The sequence below is a fragment of the Carassius auratus genome, chromosome 20 (assembly GCF_003368295.1).
Source record: "Carassius auratus strain Wakin chromosome 20, ASM336829v1, whole genome shotgun sequence".
NCBI lineage: Eukaryota > Metazoa > Chordata > Actinopteri > Cypriniformes > Cyprinidae > Carassius > Carassius auratus.
The window spans coordinates 17,564,783-17,584,524 of record NC_039262.1 but is presented as its reverse complement, the minus strand read 5'-3'; the positions used below and the strand labels follow the sequence as shown (position 1 = coordinate 17,584,524).

General features: G+C 36.6%; 1 protein-coding gene across 5 annotated transcripts in view; it reads right to left on the bottom strand.

Annotated features, from left to right (window-relative positions):
* LOC113121072 (disabled homolog 1-like) overlaps window positions 1-19,742 on the bottom strand; it is a 154,028-nt gene that overhangs the window by 40,780 nt on the left and 93,506 nt on the right. For all 5 annotated transcript variants that reach the window (XM_026291301.1, XM_026291302.1, XM_026291303.1 and 2 more), the window contains exon 4: window positions 19,463-19,561. In XM_026291301.1, coding sequence (XP_026147086.1) covers window positions 19,463-19,561 — 99 coding nt within the window. The remainder of the gene's footprint in view (window positions 1-19,462; window positions 19,562-19,742) is intronic.

The window sequence follows — 19,742 nt, the reverse complement described above, 5'->3', positions numbered from 1 at the left end:
GTCTGTCCTTAAGAGTGGTTGTAGCACTCTACAACTTGTTTCTCAAATCCTCCAAAACCTGCTATTGGTCAGACAAACAGATAGCCCCGCCCCAAAACTCACACTATTGGTTGAGTCACTTACTGTTTTGATGCTCAAACAAACAGAACAATGTTTTCATTACATTGCAGACAGTCACAGTGTTTACACTTTTCAGGGGCGACTCAAACTAAATATCAAACTGTTAGCTTAGCAACATGCTAAAGCCACTGACTTAATAAAACCTTCCAGTGCTTTTGTGTGGCCTAAATAAGCTGCTGTTCATGTAGAGTGTTCCAATGCTACCTCTGTCAGTTTTGGAAAAAAAAAAAAAAACATCCTATGACCAATACGATTTAAAGGCACAGAGTTCAGGTTATTCACGGCTGTCAAAGAATTATAAACACAAAGGCCTAAAACAAAAGCCCTGTCCTGTTTAATCGCTCCCCAAGGGAACACACACACAACTTAATGACAATACACAAACAGAGCTCATAATGAGGTTTTAGCGACTGGGGACATGTCCAACACTGGTGATGAGTGTGTGTGTATGTGTGTGTGTTGCTTATCTCTGGGTTCTGCTGAATAACACTGGTATGAGGAGAGGGGAGACAGCGGAAAGGGAACGCTGGTGTTACAGAGATAATGAGGATCTGGAGTCCGACGCTAAGCCCTTCAAAACCACACATTCACTGCTAATTAACCAGCCGCTTGACTCCCGTACACATTCGCGCACACACGCGCGTACACACATTAGCCATGGCTTTATTAGGTCCTTGTGTAGCTACGGGCCAATAGTTAGAGATAAAGTGCACGTTTTAGCCCTTATTTCATATTGTTTTGGAGCCTCAACGTTTAAGCTTTGCCATTGGCCTACGCCGACTGAACTTATAGATGGAAAGTCAAGGGAAAAAGAGGATAACGTTTCCCAAACGGGACAGTTTTTTCTAAATCGGCACAGATGAGGGACAGCAGGCCCAGAATCCCTTCAGAGCTTGGTGCCACCCATTGTTTGCCATACAGCGAGGGAGGATTACACAAGGACTATCTGGGTTTTGCAAATGAGTCTGCCTAGTAGAACAATTCTTTCAATTTCCTATCCCGTTCTTGTTCGACATGCTATGACATTATCTACTTGGTGAGCTCCTCAAATGGAGGCTCTTTCTGTTCAGTAGTATCTTCTCCCTGAGCGAAGGAGATCATGACTGTGTGTTAGTGTGTGTGTGAGTGCAGGTGTTAACAGGGAGGACTATCGATACACCATCCTGCCCAGAGGGAAGCCAGCCAGTGCAACTGTAACAATCCTCCGCCGTGAGGAACAGACTCTGTTTGAGGATGATAAGAGCCTCTTAATGACATCACTTCAAAATGATACGCCACTTCAGATCCACATCTAAGCACACATCTGAACAAAATGCAGCCTTTTGAATGGTTTCTGGGGTTTTGTACTGCTCTGTGCATGACACTGGTTCGTCCCTGACCTCCAGAAATTATGCTGAATGAAATCAAAAACATAGTTACAGGCATTAACATTGACAAATTGTGTTGAAGAATATTGCTTCTAAAAATACTATTATTATTATTTTTTTTAGATGAATGTTTTTTTTTTTTTTTTTTTATGAAAAATAACTTTTCTATTTTATTTTATGTATCTATATAGATAAAGAAACCCCATAACAAGACTGATCCACCTCCAAGTTTGAGGATGGAGATGGTGTTCTTCTGCTTATGAGCTTTGCCTTTTTTGCAGCAGACATACCGCTGATCCATGGGTCCAAAAAGTTCCAGTTTGGTCACATCACTCCATATAACATTCCTCTAGAGCTCCACAAGTCTACACAAATGAATTGTATCAAGTTCAAGTCTGCCTTTTGTTCTTCTTGATCAAGAGTGGTATTATGCAAGATGTCTCAACATGAAGGCAATAATTGTCTAGTGATCTTCTTACACGCTGCATTGAAATGGTTTTCCTCCTTTTATCGGGTCATCTTGCAAGTCTTTGGCTGTACATTGCAGGTTTTTCTCAGTTGCTCTGATTAAACATTTTATGATAGTGTGCTTTTTCTTCAACACCCTCAAAGGTTTTCTGGTACAACACACTTTAAGCTAAGGAATAAGGCTGAGAGCTGTGTCTCTAGGAACTTTCAATGTCTTGAAAATCTGCATATAGCCTTGCCTTTCTAAAGTAATACAATATTTCTTCTCTTTTGCTTTTGTGAGGTCTCTGTTGACATTTTTGCTACTCAACTTCAACACATGCATGGGCTAACTGTATGTGTAACGGCTCAAGCTAATTCTGTTTTTAATAGAGTTTCTAAAGGCTTAATTGTGTTTTGAGACTGTTTTATTCCCCACCATGCAAATAAGTGATTTAAAAACAGCAATGTTGAATAATTATGACATAGCAGTATTATAAAAAATCTTATAACTCAAAAATATTACATTATATATTGACAATAACACTTTTAATATGCCAGTGAACTGTTATATATGCAATTTTTATTTTATCCTGGATCTTCAGAGAAGCTTGTATTTGTAAAGTACTGCAGTCTCTGAGGGGCTGAGTAATTTTGATTGCATCTGTATGTTAAAATAAAAGTTTTTTTGTTCCCTGCGTGTAATGAGTTATGAGAAGAGAAGAGAGTGAGTTAAGAAGCTGAGCGCACTTACAATGTGACAGCGGTGGATTAGAAATGTAGCGATGCACTAATTATTCAATATTTTATTCTCTAAACACAAACTCACATCTGTCGCCTTGAAGCCTGTCCAAAAAGTCAAACCGGAGAAAAGCGGCTCATCATCCATTTACCATAAACGAGGGGAGGGAAGGAGGAAAAACACATTTTTCTGTCTCCTTTACTTGTATAAAGGTGAAAACAGACATAAGTCAGAGCAGAAATATTACAGATTGAATAACCAACCTTGCTATGTCTCATTCAAAGAGTGACTTGTGAAGGTAATTTTTCAGAGACAGAAATGATAGAATATGCCATAAAGAAATGTTTGATCATCCCTCCACCCTCATGGCCTTATAAGTCAAAGATTGGTCTATTTAGGAGAATCTATAAGCAGCCTGTTTTATCTAAACTGCTTTCCTGTGATGTAATATGAAGTTTTCATAATCTATCTCTTTACTGTGAAGTTTCTTGCTTTTAAACATTGACTGTTTGATCCAAAATCTCCAGCCTTCAGACGGACCACTCACAGGCTGTTTAAAGACTGCTTGATATGGTACACAAATCTGGAAAGCACTTCCTGGATCTGGCAAGCTCTATTCTTGTTGGCTGACTCTACACAACCACCAGCAATAAGGGCACACAGCTGTTTTATCAGTCCACCTGGAAATCTAGTTGTGTTTACAGAAGTACCAGAGTTTTCGAGCATAAAATAATCAAGAGATATGGCAAAACTCTGCAGGATATTTATAGTTTGTTTGAAGAACTTGTTTGAGTAGCAAGTAACCAGATGTCTATGAGAAATAACGGTGCATCTTTCTTTGTTTTCTATTAAATATATTCTACTCATGACAGTCCCACAGATGTGGTGTCATTTTCATCACACCACACCATCTTGTCTATGAGAAGAATATGTGAAGTGATGTGTGGCAAAAACAAAAATCAAGGTAAATTTCATTGTCATTTCCAATCAATCAATCAATAAAAAAAATAAATAAATAGATAACTACAAAATCATCTGCAATAACCTGCTTTTATCTGTAATAATTTTGACAATATTACGGTTTTACTGTATATTAAATTAATGCAATAGAAAAAAAACTTTGAGAGTCTGGACAGTTTTCAGTCAAAATGGCTAAAACCTGTGAAATCTAGAAAGATTAAAGCTCAGCAAAGCACAAAACAGTAAAGGACGCTAGAGAACAGAGGACACAACTGCCCAACCAACACTGTCACTGAATGGAAGCTGAATCTAGTGTAAATTTAAAGAGAGATCAGTTTAGAGCTTTACTGCAGTAAAATACCCGCTGCTTTTGAAGTCTACAGATCTGTTCTGTCAAGCCAGCCACAAGCACATCCTTTACAGTATCTAAAGTCAATACTCAACCATATGAACCTGAACCATGAGAGAATTTGTAAGTTAATGTGTCTGTGTGTTGTTGTAAATCACATGGAGCTCCATTTCTAGTGTGTCACCATGAGGTGGATTGATGTCAAAAGAGCAGAGAAGCAGCTGAACTCAACATCCGACACACACACACAGTAAATCATAAATGCAGACTGGACCGATCCTCAACAATTCTGATCGACAAACTGTCCTTTGGTCACTTCCGTTGTGCTGTGCATGTCTGAATATATGCATGTGTGAATGACTGCAGTGGCCATGGCAGGAAATAACTCTCAACCCTTTAACCTTCATATTCCTCAGCCACCGTTATCTCATTAATGAGTTTAGCATGATTTATCACCCTTCCTCCACACATCTCTCTCTGTCTTTCTCCTTTCAACACTCTCAATCTCATGCATCCTGTCCTCCTCTCAACCACGCTATCATGTTCTCTCTTTTTAGCTTTTCTGTTCCATAATCTCTCATTTGGTCTTTGTGATTCCCATACGGTTACTTCCTCTACATAGAAGTAGAGATGCATTTCAAAATAAAATAGTCTGTGGATTGTATGAATGACTATAGTCAAATGATCAGAAAGAAAGAAAGAAAGAAAGAAAGAAAGAAAAAAATTAAACATTTAAGTAAAAATGTCTGGTCTTTCAATATTATGCCGAGAGAGGGGGGAAAACAGTAATGTTGTGAAATTTGCATATTGCAATGATTTCCGAAGGATCACGTGACACCGAAGACTGAAGTAATGATGCTGAAAATTCAGTTATGCCATAATAGGAATAAACTACATTTTAAAATATATTTAAAAAGGCTAATAAAATATAAATTGTTATTTTAAGTTGTGATAATATTTTATGATATTACTGTTTTGACTGTGTTTTTGTTCAAATAAATTCAGCAATGGTAAACATAAGAGACTTCTTCCAGAAAAACAAAACAAAAACTGAATGATCAATGATTAAAAATCATGATTTATTTACTATCCCCACACATGCTTAAAACACACCTGCTAAAAATAAATAATTCATTTATTATATTAATACATAGCGTATATACTACAACAAGCAATTATTTATAACAATCTACCACCATCAATTTTTTTTTTTTTTTTTTTTTTTGCAAAATGTTTGGGTTATTTGCAGTGCTAATGTGCCAGACAAACAGCGCTGTGGGACTTCCTAAAAACCTTCAGGTAGTTCCACACTCACGCAGATACTCACACACTCTACAAAAAATGTCATACTCGCTAATAGTCACAAGTACTAATTACGTTAACAGGTCAATTGAGTTAGTACCCCATACTACCAGCACTATAGATAAAAAAAAATGGTAGCACTTTATTTTACAGTCCTGTTCCTCATGTACAAACTATGCACATATTATATTAATTACAAAAACTATGTAATAACTACATACTAACCCTGAACCTACCCCTAAACCTAACCCTACACCATGTAGTTACCTTGTATTACCCAAACTTTCTTAGATAAATACACTGTAAGTACACGTACTGTAAAATAAAGTGCAGCCGCTAAAATGATATTGTTGTAATTTTAGCATTAATACAGTTATACAACATGAAATAGCATGATTAAAGTTATTCTACATGTTCCATGTGTAGGAGTCCAATCATTATATTAAAACACACGCTTGGCGGTGGAGTGTGTGTCCGTATTTAATCATCTCAGTGTGGGAGCTAGACAAGGAGACACGGTGTCATTATTCCCATCAACCAGCCCTGACTCGCCACCCCCACCAACAACCTGCTGTTACCACGGCGCCAGGTATCCACTAATTAGCAGCTGCCATAGCAATGATGAGTGTTCCAGGTCTTTGATTAGACAGAAAGTGCGAGAGAAACTACACAACTATATAGCAACTGGGCCTGAGAGAGGGGTAATTAGTAAGGAGAGAACTGAGTTTAATCAAAAATGCCACCGGTGCCAGCACACACACACACACACACACATACATACCCACAAACCCACACACACAGTCAATCAAGGGTGGACAAGCTAGCGGGTGGGCAGCCAAAACGACTCCTCTGAGAGGGGGATTGGAAAGGAACTTCAGAAATGAGCCGCCCATAGACGCCTCTGGGAAAACGTAGCATATGGGCAGGAAAAGAGCGAGAGAGAGACAGTAGGTGCAGAGACTAATAACTCTTGACAGCGCAAAACGGAATTGAAATGCCATGCGGATAAAGAATTTTATCTCATGTTATTAGTGCCAACTTACTGTACTTTAACAGCAGGAGATCTGGGACTCTTCTTAGTGAAATATATTATCAAAATATAACAAATGTGTATCTTTTAATCTGTTAATCCATTCAAACAAATTACAAATAGTATGATTGCTAAATTAATTTCACTATTCTAATTAACTAATTAAAGTAATCATGTATATCTACACTGCAGATACATATATAAATTACTTTAACAAGACTTGTATTGTGTGTGTGTGTGTGTGTGTGTGTGTAATATATATTAGGGATGCACCGATACTGATACTGGTATCGGTATCGGGCCAGATACCGTGCTTCTGTACTCGTACTCGTACTCATACTCGTAAAAATGCCCCGATACCAAAAGCCGTTACCCACACAACGTGTGAACAGAGCTGTGTCCAGAAAAAGAAACACTAACGACAGAACAACAGAGTAGAATGGAGTTGTTGGAGATTAAGCATGTCTGTGAAGTACATGCAAGTAATTAATATAATGTTAAACATTAAATACTCATGTCTGTATAGTGGATGTGTGTGAGCTGATAAGCAGAGCGTGCTGAGTGGATTGAGCGCGCGGCTGCACAGACGCAAAATCTTGTTGAATATCTCACAGACATCACTGGAAAGTTTGTAGTTCGGCCGGATATATAAAAAGCAAGCAAGCAAATCACAAGTTACTAAGTTATTTGATGGTGAGGAGAGTGAAAGATGCGTAAGAGAGTGAGTGAGAGAGAGAGATAAGAGTCAGAGAGTGCTCACTTCTGTTGCACGATTGTGATTGCTGTTCACTCCATTAGCGCATGCATTTGGATTAAATTTCGGAAATATAAAACAAGCAAACATAAGGGCATTCACTATAAACAAAATTTATTTTAAACGTCAAGCATACACAATTAAAGCAAAAGTGAAACTAGCAGACTGTGTGAAATGCATTAGGCTATGAGTGTCTCTCTCATTCTGCACCAGTGCAAATGTGTTTAGCTTTCTTTAAAATTATGGTTTTTATTTGTACGCAAGGGTCCGTGTGCAGTGAGCGTGACACAAATTAAATCACCAAAATTGTACTATGTACTCATATAATGTATAACGAGTGGTTGCCTGCATAGTTTTAGGAAAATGATTTGTGTTTACAGTATTATTGAGCTTCTGCAATGGAGCAGCTCTAATGCACCATTAAAATTAACAGTGAAAGTAACAAAAGCTTATACAATACATTTTAACAGGTATTATTAAGTGTGGAAATAACTGAAGGAAACACTGTTTGCTAAGTGAAGCCAACTAACATGATTCTTTCTTCTTCTTCTTCTTACTAATATTATTATTTTCTCTTTAGCCAACATTTGTAAAAAATGACAAATGCTGTGAAAATACAGGTATTGGTATCAATAAGTACCAAAAATGAAAGTATCGGTATCTGACTTGTTTTTGAAAAAAGTGGTATCGTTGCATCCCTAATATAAATAAATAAATAAATAAATATATATATATATATATATATATATATATATATATATATATATATATAGAATAACTCAGAAAGCACAGGATATTGCTTTTATTTTATTTTATTTTATGAGCCACTCCAGCTTAATGCTTTCAAGTCACCTGGCCCAACTTTATTATTATTATTCTTTTGATAAAGTACACTTAGCTCATTTTACTAACCCTCACTCCAAGTTCTCTCTCCACACACACACACACACACACACACACACACAAGCTCTCACTTATTTTGTCTAATGATATTAGAGTAAGTGGAACAGATACAGTCATTTACATCACCACTTTATAGGATGGGTCAGATCTCATCTCCATGCAAATCAGTGGCACAGAATCAAAGATGACTCTCCCTGCATACTATTTGTGACTAATGAAACTATATATGAAGACTGAATCTGGAAACCAAATTGGATATCTTAGGCACATTAGATACGAGAGAGGCTGGAGTCATTCAGCAAAATCAGTGTTCTGTGGATTCGCAAATCATACAGTATATGAGTATATTTGCAAAATTAGTTTTGAGGGTAAGAGGACATACAGCAGGCATGTTATTTCTAGAATACATTCACTCACTGAAAGTCTTAGCCAGCATTAAGTGTTTAATTTGTGAAGAAAACAATCTTACAAAGCATAGCGACATGTTCTGTGGAAAAGATGTTGAAAATATAGACTACTTGCAATTCATTTAACACTGAAAAATGCTAAATGGCAAAAAATTGTTAGTAATGGTTAACAAGTGGGAAGTACGCATATTAGGATGCAGCCAATCAAATCAAATGTTGAGTTGTTTGCTAAAGTAGGGCATACCAAATATTTCACTAAGGAATTTCCAGTTCAGTCAGGACACTTCCTCTGAAGGTGGTTGCTCGTGTAGGCAGTAGATAGCAAGACGGCTCACTTGGTTTTGAAACCGAGCCGAGCAACTGTCACTGATATGAATGGGAATGCTAATGAATAGCTTTCTTTAGGTATTATAGGCTTTCCTGGTGTAAACAGGCCTGCATTTCTAACTGAGGAGGAGTTTGGAGGTGGCGGTGGGCTGGAGGCCTCCCTGTTTTCCGCTTCCGCTCTGGGCTCCATCTTTGTGGGAGAGTTAATAATACGAGTGGCTGGTCTTGGCAGGCCTTCAGACAGCAGGACAAGAATATGATTAGCCGAGTCACAGTACTGCACACAGCCGTCCACCGAGTCACCATAATGAAATCAGGAAGCAGCTCCTCTTCATCAGAGGAGGGCCTGGAGGGGAGAGCCAATGCCAAGGAGGAAAGAGTGAAGGGGGGAGCGGACGACAGGCAGATGAAGCTGGAACAACCACACAAAGAGGACAGCGAGGAAAGCTGCGGAATCCTAAAGAGGCTGTCCAGTGCTTTCTGTCTCACTTTTGTTCTTCTTTCCCTATCTTTCAATTTCTGGTTTGCTCATCCTTTTGTCTTTAAAGTACAATTTTCTGTTGTACATTCACAGTTTTCACTAATGAGGTATAAGCATGCAATCAAATATATACAGCCAGACCCATATATATTTGGAAACTGACACAATTTTCACAATATTCTGTATGCCACCAGAATATAATTAAAATGAAACAATCAAGGTGAAGTTAATGTGCAGACTTTAAGCTTTAATTCAAGGGGTTGAACAAAAATCTAACATAAAAACCTAGGAATTATAGCCATTTTAAACACAGTCCTACCATTTTCAGGGGCTCAAATGTCATTAGACAAATAAATACAGTATAATCATAAATCAAATGTTTATCTTTGATATTTTGTTTAGAATTCTTTGCAGGCAATGACTGCTTTAAGTCTGGAACTCATCACCAGAGACTGGGTTTCTTCCTTTGTGATGCTTTACCAGGCCTTTACTGCAGCTGACTTCAGTTGTTGTTTGTTTGTGGGTCTTTCTGTCTTTAGTTTTGTCTTCAGCGGTTGTAATGCATGTTCAACTGGGTTGAGATCTTGAGATTGACTTGGTCATTTTAGAAGAATAACTTTTATTTTTTTTCTTCAAAAACTCCTGGGTTGCTTTTGCTGTATGTTTTGGGTCATTGTCCATTTATAAAGTGCCGTCCAATCAACTTTGCTGCATTTGACTAAATCTGGGCAGAGATTATTAAATGTAATTATATAACTGTAACTTGAATATGTTTTGGTCAACAGCTAAAAAAAAAAAAAAAAATTGTGCATGTGTCCAAATATATATGGACTTAACTTAGGTAGGTCCATATGTACCTATACAATTTACAGTGTTAAAGAGAGAAAAAGTCCAGGCCCTGATGGTATTGGAGGCCGTTTTATTTAAAATTGTGCAGAACAATTGGCACATACTTTTTGTTTCATTTTAGTATTAACTGCACCTTCAAAAGGTTCCTAGTCTCTGGAAGGAATCTATTTTTGTACCTGTGCCTATGAATACTGTACCACAATGTTTAAAAGAGAACAGGCCAGAAACACTTACTGTACCTCTTTGATTCAACAAGGTTGTGAAGGATTAGCTTTTGACCATGGTACAGGAAAATTTAGATCCATTTCAGTTTGCCTATAGGTCTGGTAGGGGTGTTGATGATGCGATCCCTTATGAAACAAAAATATATTGCAGTATATTGGAAAAAATCATGTAATATATTAGGCATATATTCTTATATATATTTATTTTTTTCCAATATATTGCAATATATTGAAAGCTGCAATCATTTGTATATTTTGCAATATATTATATAATATATGTATCATCAATATATTATAAAATGTATTCAAATATATAAAATATTAGAAAATAAAAAGGGAAAATAATATATTACAATATATCACAATATATTTTAAGAAATATATTGGCAAATATATTTTTCTTTCGTAAGGGATAAGTACTCTATTAAACATGATTTTCGCACATCTTGGCAAATACTTTTGTGCGATCAGTTTTTATAGATTTTTCATCTGCCTTTAAATGTATCCAGCCCCATTTCTGAGCAGAAAGGTTAAATAGGGTTTATAATATTGATTCTGGGCTGATATGTTGGCTGATACACTTTTTTTAACTGATAGATCTCAATATGTGAAAGTAAACAGGGTTTTATCTGATGTACTTTTTTCTTTGACTGTGTCACCACAAGGATGTGTTCTCTCACCTCTTTTATTTGTGCTTTATACTAATGAGTCTCAAATGCAACTAGAGAGGAGTCATATTATCAAGTTAGTGGATGATTCATTGACCGTTTCCCTTTTAAATAGTGAGGATCTTGATCATGGTCCTGTACTGACAGATTTTATTGACTGGTTTAAATTGTCCTTTCTGGACATTAATGTACTAAAGACATGATTATAGATTTTAGGAAGAATCCTACAGTCATCTCTCCTGTGGCCATTTGTGGCATTGCCACAAATTCAGAATATAGTGCCACAAATAATTGGTTTGTGGCTACTTTTTATTTATTCATTCTCTCTCATTTTATAAAAGTAAAATTTTGGCCTTTTTTCCTGTCTACATGTCATGTGTCATAGATATGCAAATTAAAACGTAAAAATAGTTTATAAAAATGCAAAACAGAGGCACTTCCACAGGAGCTCATTTGTACCCCATTATATGTTTTATGTAAATGAGATGAAGATAGAGAGATAAATATTATAGATAAATATTATCTATTTGAAGTCCTTTCCACCCCATCACACTGTAATGATCTATGATTTTATTACTGTTGTTTTATTTAGAGGTTAGGCTGACTTTTTGAATTGCTCTGATGGCATCCAAACTTTTATTTGCACAATTGCTAAAAGATCAGCTTTGGCCAGAATAAAAGAAGACAGAAAAGTGGAAGTGGAATAAAATGAGCTACAGGAAGAAAGAGAGAAAAAGAGGTAAGGATATGAAGTATAGCTTTGTCTGAAGCAGTAGACAGCACATCTAATGACTTCCAGCACAGGCACTATATGACCTGGTCAAGTCATCTTACCTTATAAACCATCAATGTGATCAACAACCCAGAGTGCAGTCTCTTTCTCTCTCTCTCTCTCTCTCTCTCACACACACACACACACACACCCCTCTATCACTCCATAACATCTCTAAACCCTGTGAGAACCACTGCAAACAGTAGTAGAGAGGGCAGAGCATCAATCCGACTTACTGCATTTATCCAGTCTCAGGGTATAAATTAAACACCAGAGTAAGAAGTAAGCATGACAATGTGACCCTCAGATTTAAAGGGACACACTCAAAATGTAAAGTTCTGTCATCATTTACCCTTATGTCATTCTGATACTGTAGGAATTTCTCTCTTCTTTAGACTATACAAGATTGAGGAATGCTAAAGGTGTTTAAAGGTTCTTCAAAGCAATGCCATAAAAGAACCATTTTTGGTTCCACAAAGAACCATTCAGTCAAAGGTTCTTTAAAGAACCATCTCTTTCTTACCTTTGTATAATCTGATGTATACCTTTATAATTGGAATTCAAAGTTATTTGGTTACTAGTCTCAGCCTGCACTGTTGGCTAAACATCTGATGCAGATGGGACACAAAAGAGGAAAAACTTCAGGAATGTTGAAGTCGTTATCGGATTGGTTGAATTCTACAGGATTTCCGCGAGATGTGTTTCGCATTCATTAATGTTGGAAACAAAGATATCGTGGCGCCAAACCCCTTACAAAAGTAGAAAGCCATCGTGTTTACAACTGTGACGAACAGCGCTTATATTGATAAACTAAATGCTGGATTTTCAAAAGTATGTGAAATATTTAAAGTTTGCGGCATAGAATCTTTCAAAAACGTCTGAGAGTTTTACACACTGTTATTGTGGCGACATTTCCACTCTGCGAAATGTGACGTGCGTCGCTCAAACGGCCTCATGGGTGGGCCTTGGTCAATGGAAGATATTTATACTTTTTTTTTTTTCTCTGAAGAAAACAACAAAAAGGATGAGTAAATTATGATTTTTTTTATTTTATTTATTTTTTTGTGAACTATTCCATTAACCCTATTAGTAAAATGAAGGAAAATGAATTAACCATCTAAGAGCTCATTTGCAACCAAATACAGTACAGTATACAGTACAGACTAGGTACAGTACTACAGTACAGTACAGACTAGGGCTGAGCGGTATAGCCTCAAAATTATATCTCAATATTTTAAGAATATTCGTGATAACGATATAGAAAAAAAAAATGGAACCATGATTTATTGGTGATTGCAGATGGCAGGCAGGCAGCAACATTTATTAGTACAAACAAAATGAAGACCATTTTCCATCCTTTTCCAAAGAGCTACTGCCTTTGTTCACAGACTAATTCAAAGTGTAAATCTATTTTCATTAGATGGCAATAGCAGCTGTATGTTCGACTTATATCAGTATATAACATAAAAATACCACGTGAGTGACCACTTATTTACGTCCATCAAAAATTGGCGAGGTTCCTATCTTTAGTGAAGCAGTGTGCAAAGCCGCTTCTGGGACGCTTCTGAAATATGGCGCGGCTGGTGTAAACACAAGCATCGGCTACAGAAGCCATGACCAGCTCCGGTGATGGATCCCTAACGCACCACTTTTATTTTTATTTTATTTAACCCTTTTTAACCAAGAGAGTCCCACTGAGATTAAAAACCTCTTTTTCAAGGGAGTCCTGGCCAAGAGGCAACAACATTTACACAATTATAAACATACAAAGAAACATTAAAATAACACAGGTTATGAAAAACAATTGCATACTATTGAGGCAGTCTCCATTGCTTTCAACTTAGTTTTAAAAGTGTTTAAGGACAAGAGCTCAGTCAGTTTCCAGTCCTTCTGCAGCATATTCCAAGCAAAAGGGGCCGAGTGGACAAAGGCTTTCTTCCCCAACTCAGTGCGGGCAAAAGGAACAGAGTGCAACAGCTGATCATTTGATCGCAGGGAGTAAGAGTCAACACTTCTCTCTGTGATTAAAGTACAAATGTATGGAAGCAGTGATCCAAGCATAGCTTTGAAAATAAAAGTGTTTTTCACCATTTGAAGACATGAAGAAGAAGCATTCATATAAAAAAGATCACCATAATCTAGCACAGTTAAAAAAAGTTACAGTGACAAGGCGCTTTTTTACTTCAAAAGAAAAACACAATTTATTACGGAAGAATACCCAAGTTTAAGTTTTAATTTCTTCACAAGTTGTTCTATGTGTGGTTTAAAAGTGAGGGACTTATCAATAAAGACACCAAGGTATTTATATTCATGAACCACCTCTATAATATTCCCTTCAAGCGTAGACAGTACTGCAACAGTCTGAGGCACCATTGTAAAATTTTAAAACAACATTAGCTTAGTCAGCATTAAGGAGTAGTTTTAACTGAAGTGAATGCTGGACAGCAACAAAAGCTTTCTGCAGGGTTTCAATGGCCTGAGCAAGGGATGATCCATAGCAGTAAATGACTGTATCATCAGCATAAAAATGCATATGAGCATCAGAAACATTTTGACCTAAATCATTTATATTCAAGATAAATAGGAGGGGCCCCAAAACTGAGCCCTGTGGCACCCCCTTATGTACAACAATAAAATCAGAACAGTGTCCCTCATATTTAATGCATTGAGTCCTGTTATTCAGATCATTTGAGAACCATGCAACTACATGCTCTGACAATCCTGGGCAAATTAATCTGTTCTTTAAAACAGCATGGTCGAAAGCTTTTGACAGATCTAAAAAAAAGTGAAGCACAGAACGGTTTCTTATTAAGTGCCACAATAATATCATTTATCACCTTCATAGTAGCAGTGATAATAATGTGCTTTTTTTCTGAAGCGTGATTGAAATTGAGAGAGGATGTCATTTGAATACAGGAACGCTTTCAGCTGATCACAAACAAGAGAATCCAGAATTTTCGATAAAACACATACATTTGATATTGGACTATAATTAGACATAACTGCTGGATCACCTCCTTTTAATAAAGGTAGAACAAAAGCTGATTTCCAAACTGATGGAATTTCTTTGGTTTTGATTGAAAGATTAAAAATAATTGAAAGTGGTTCTGCTATAAAATTTGCTGCCAACTTCAAAAAGTAAGGCTCCAACATGCCTGGTCCAGGGGGGTTTCTGTGATCCAATTTTTTTAGAGTCTTATGCATTTCAAGGACAATAAAAGGTGCAAATTTAAAAGGGTCTCCAGAAAACATTGGGGATTCTGTGCAAGGATTCATCAAGGAAGTTCCTGCAGTATCGAACAAGGAACCAGATGATATAAAGTGTTCATTAAAACAACTGAAGCGTGCAGTGTAAATAAGGGGTTAAAGTGTGTGCTCAAACATGTTCTAGAACCACTCTTGCGATACTGTGAGGTCACACACCTCATAGTATCGCTATGGTTCAAGTCGAACACAGTGTGTGGTGCTGTTGTTGTGTGCTCTAGGGAAGTAAATGCACCATATGTCATAGTATTGCTATATCACTGATATCACGATATGACACTTTTTTATCATGTAAAAATCTATACCGGTATTATCGTGGATGGTATGATATGGCACACCCATAGTACAGATGTCTAATATGTGATAAAATGTCACTGCTGTAGTATATTCAGAGTTAAACCAACAGCAGCACAACATGATAAATGTTGTAGTGATGCCATTGTTGTCTGATAATTAAACATACACACTCAGACAGATACACACACATAAAAGAGAGTAAAAGGTCATGGTGCTAATAGATCAGACGCATCAATGACAGATTAAAACCTTGTCATGTAGGTCACCTCCTGGCGCCATGACAACACAGCACACTGTGCTCACATAGTAACCTCTCATTTATCACCGGCACTCATCAGTAAAACACAGAACCCTGAACAGAGACTGAGCAGCCACACTGGCAACATGTATTTGCTTCTATATAATCAGCTGAAATGTCACACCTGGGACCGGTTGCATAAACTGTTTAACTGTCATCTTTTTTTTTTTTTTTTTTAAGACCGCTCATAACTTTTAAAATTCAGTTATGAAAGATAGATTGGTCTTATTTGTATTGGAGAAGCAAGACTACTGATTACTACCTAGGCAACTTCAACTTGGTCAAACTAGATATTAAGACAGTCTTAACATGGTGGCTAAGTTCATGCAACTGGCCCCAGCTCTGAAAAAGTTGATACAGATCTTAAAACCAGTTCTCATTTTGAACTGTTCTCTGTTTGGCCCCAACAGTTAATGCATTGTTACCGCAGTTGACCGAAGAGAATTTCAAAAGAGAATTTCAAAGCCAAGGCTGGTCTTGTGATATCTTATTATTTCGTGTTTTTTGTAAAAAGATAAACGTTTTGACTATTTTGCTAACTGATACAATGATAATATGAACCTCATACTTACATCTACTGACATCTAGCATTATGAAAAACTTTTAATTTAAGTGGCAAGGGTCTTATGTAGAAAAAACACAGCTGGTCACGTTATTTCATTATGGCTGCCACCATGAAGTGGCAACCCACATTATGTAGAATAAAACCACTTTTCAAGGTTTTAAGTCTTAAAGTTTTTATCATTTACTTTAGTGAAGAGTGTTTCCTTCTGCTTGTTTTACTAATTGGAACAATAGTATTTTTTAACTTTATACTGACACCTAATGGTGTGGATGCAGCATTGCACTAAAGTTTCTTTGAAGTGACAAATATCTTACATAGAATAAAACTACACATCAGTTTATGACAAATGATGTGACAAATGTCTAACATTACTCTTCATTTTGTGGTATAAAACAATTTTAGTTTGAGTGCACCTACAAAGGACGTTAAAGGGTAATTTGGATGCAAAATTCACTTTTATATGGTGTTTGCATATAAATGTGTATTAGCAGTATATGGACACAACCACACTATAATGATAAAAATCAATTCACTACTTGTTTTTATCCCCTAAAAAACCTAAACAGTCTCAATTATAAAGCCATTTTGATTTGATTTTCTTGTTTTCTCCACACTTGAGCGCCTATAGCAACAAAAATGGCAATGCAGGTGTTTTGTAGTTGGATGTAAAGGTGAACATAAGATTCTTCAATTTCTCTTGACATCAGAACCACTGAGGATGCAGTGGATTCATTTAGTTTTTAATGATAATGCGCCACCGTATACACTTAAACTGGTTTATTTCTGTGCAAAACATTTTACTCCAGACTGCTTTCTAAGTGAGGGGCAATTTAACATGACCATTGTCGAATTTTAACCAAATTATGATGCAGACATTTCATAAAGACCCTAAAGAATCATACCAACTTGTGGAAAATGGACAGCCAATGTCCCATTAAGTAAGTGTAAAAAAGGACAAAAACATGAAAATATCATCAAAAATAAATAATTACATTTGAATTAAAATGATACATTATGCTATTTACATTTATGTGAAATGCTGTATATATATATATATATATATATATATATATATATATATAAACAAAATAATAAAAAAACACCTTGGGATTTGCTTCATCTTTTTTTTTAAACCAGGTCCAAGCTGGTTTCAAACCAAAAGAGCTCAACGGCACTTCACAAAAAGAAAGAAATAAACAAATCAATAACTCAGAAAGTGAACTCCTCTTTCAAACTCTCCTTCTGCGGAACAGCACTTAGGTGTACGTGATCTGGTCTGATACTTCATAAATAAGCATCATTCCCTACGTTTATAACCAGCTCAGGTGTATTTCACTAGCTGTTATTGCCATTTACTCTCCATCAAGATGGTGCAAGGCCCTGCAGATGGGTCTTGTAAAGCTACGGTCGTTCTATTCTAAGAAGTCTGTTCAATTAGGCTTCTCTGATTTCCCCGGAGAGCGCTCCTCTCTTAAAACGCATCATTAACACAGGCTTACCTCTCCCAAAGGATGGCTGCACCTCCACCCGACGCAGAGCAGACTCAGTGCTGCTTACAGCAACCGCACGCTAACACACACAAACCATCTTCTGCCATCGACCCAAACATTTCAGACCTAGAGGATGAGGTCCTCTTGAAGAGAATGTAAACTAGATATCCACAAACAGAATTGTATATTCCACTTTGATTTCTGAGTTATGTCTGTGAAATAACTGATCCTTATTGTTTGTGTGCAGACAGAAATTTTAAGGCCTGTACACATTTCATCCAGTCCCAAAAAAGATGATGTGGTGCTTTTTTAACACTGGTTTATTGTGGTATATATTACTATATTTCACACTGATGTACAGTCTAGTAATTCTAACTGTATTTTTGCCATATAAATATTTTAAGAGTATTTCAATATTTGAAAAAAGAATATGCCTGTTTAGTTCCAAACAAACTTGAAATGAAATGAAAGGTTAATATTTTGGTTTTAAGAATGCCCAACAAGAGGTTGACATGCATGCTAGGTCAAAAAACACTTCCATTGTCTTGTAATGTGCATTTATTTTTTACCTTACTTGCTCAAAGACTCCTGATCGATTAGCTTAACAATTCCTTTTCCAAACCTTTCCTTTGCGTGATGCTTAACGTGTGGTTATCGGTCCGATTGGTTTCATTTTTATTTCGTCATGAGCCTGTAATGCCTGATAAAGCAGCGTTTGTGAGCGCAGTGCTGCATTGTGTACAACATACCGGGGAATCCGCTATTTTTATTGCTCCAAAAGCATCACCTAGTGGCAAAGAATGGATTTGCATTTTCATGACCAACAACTGGGTGGGCAATATGCTATCTTTCATTTTGACCTCAGCATTTAACGGCTTCGGATTCGTTTTAGAAACGAATCATTTCAATGATTCAGAGTCAATTCTTTCTTTTGAGAGACAATAACTTTATACACAGTGCACTTTCAGATTTAAAACTTTGCAGGATGTTTTTCATTCACTTAGAGCTGCGTTACACACTGCATGGAAGGCAATTTTCAAAAATTCATAGTAGGGACACTTTAAAACTGTACTTATTACCCTAAACAATAAGCCATAATATTTTTTGCAATATATTTGAATGCTTAGCTAGAATACCATTTATCATTGAGAACATGCATTTTTAATAACACATTGTGTTGGGAAATTACACACCACAATAATGACACAGATGAACAATATTGTCGGAATCTCTTTCAAAATTATTTTTCCATCTTATAAACAATACAAACATTGACATCCAATCAGAATCTACCTGTTTTAATGAGCTAGAGCATTTAAAGCGACAGTACAACATGAGTTTTTAATAAACTGAATGTTAGCATCCATTTGGTGTGCATGCTAATATCATTAGTTATAATTCTAAATGATATCTCATAGTTATAGTTATTAGTTTGAAAAGGCCTTTAGTCTGATTCCCATCACTAACTCACAAGCAAATTCAAGATCATGTATAATGAATCCTTTTGACTGACTCATTAAAATTTTTTTTAAGAATCACCTGTGTTTGTTGTAGCAATTAGCTCTCCCATTGAAGTTTTTACTAATGCCAACTACTTTATAGAACTTGCCGCTGATCATTGATGAAAGGAAAAGTAAAAAATGTCAACTAGGTATTAGCTACAACATATCTCCAAAGTAATGAAAAACCCAAAATGTCCTTTTTGTAGATAAAACAAACAGAAACCAGGTTAGGCATCTGAGGATTTGTATTTGTGGCTCAGACACTTGCTTCAAAGGATCGTGGGTAGTGACAGGACACAATTCCCTCCGCCCACCCCCGACTCTCAAACACTCCCCCGACTCACCCCTGACTTCTCATCGAAGATCTTGATCCCTCCAAAGGACACAGTGAGAAAAACTTTCTGTTTGTGTTCTCCTTTAGACCGTGCAGAGGCTGCGATTCCCTGCAGACAAGAAGATGAAAACAGAAACATGAAGAAAAAAAAAAAGAAAAGAAATGAAGATAAAACAGAAACAGAGCAGAGAACGTCGGCTTTCGCTGCTTGCTGCAATCCTTGGGGAGAATTAGCTGTTATGTAAAGAAATTGATTCATTTTCTCTCTGTTTTCAACAATTTCGGGCTTG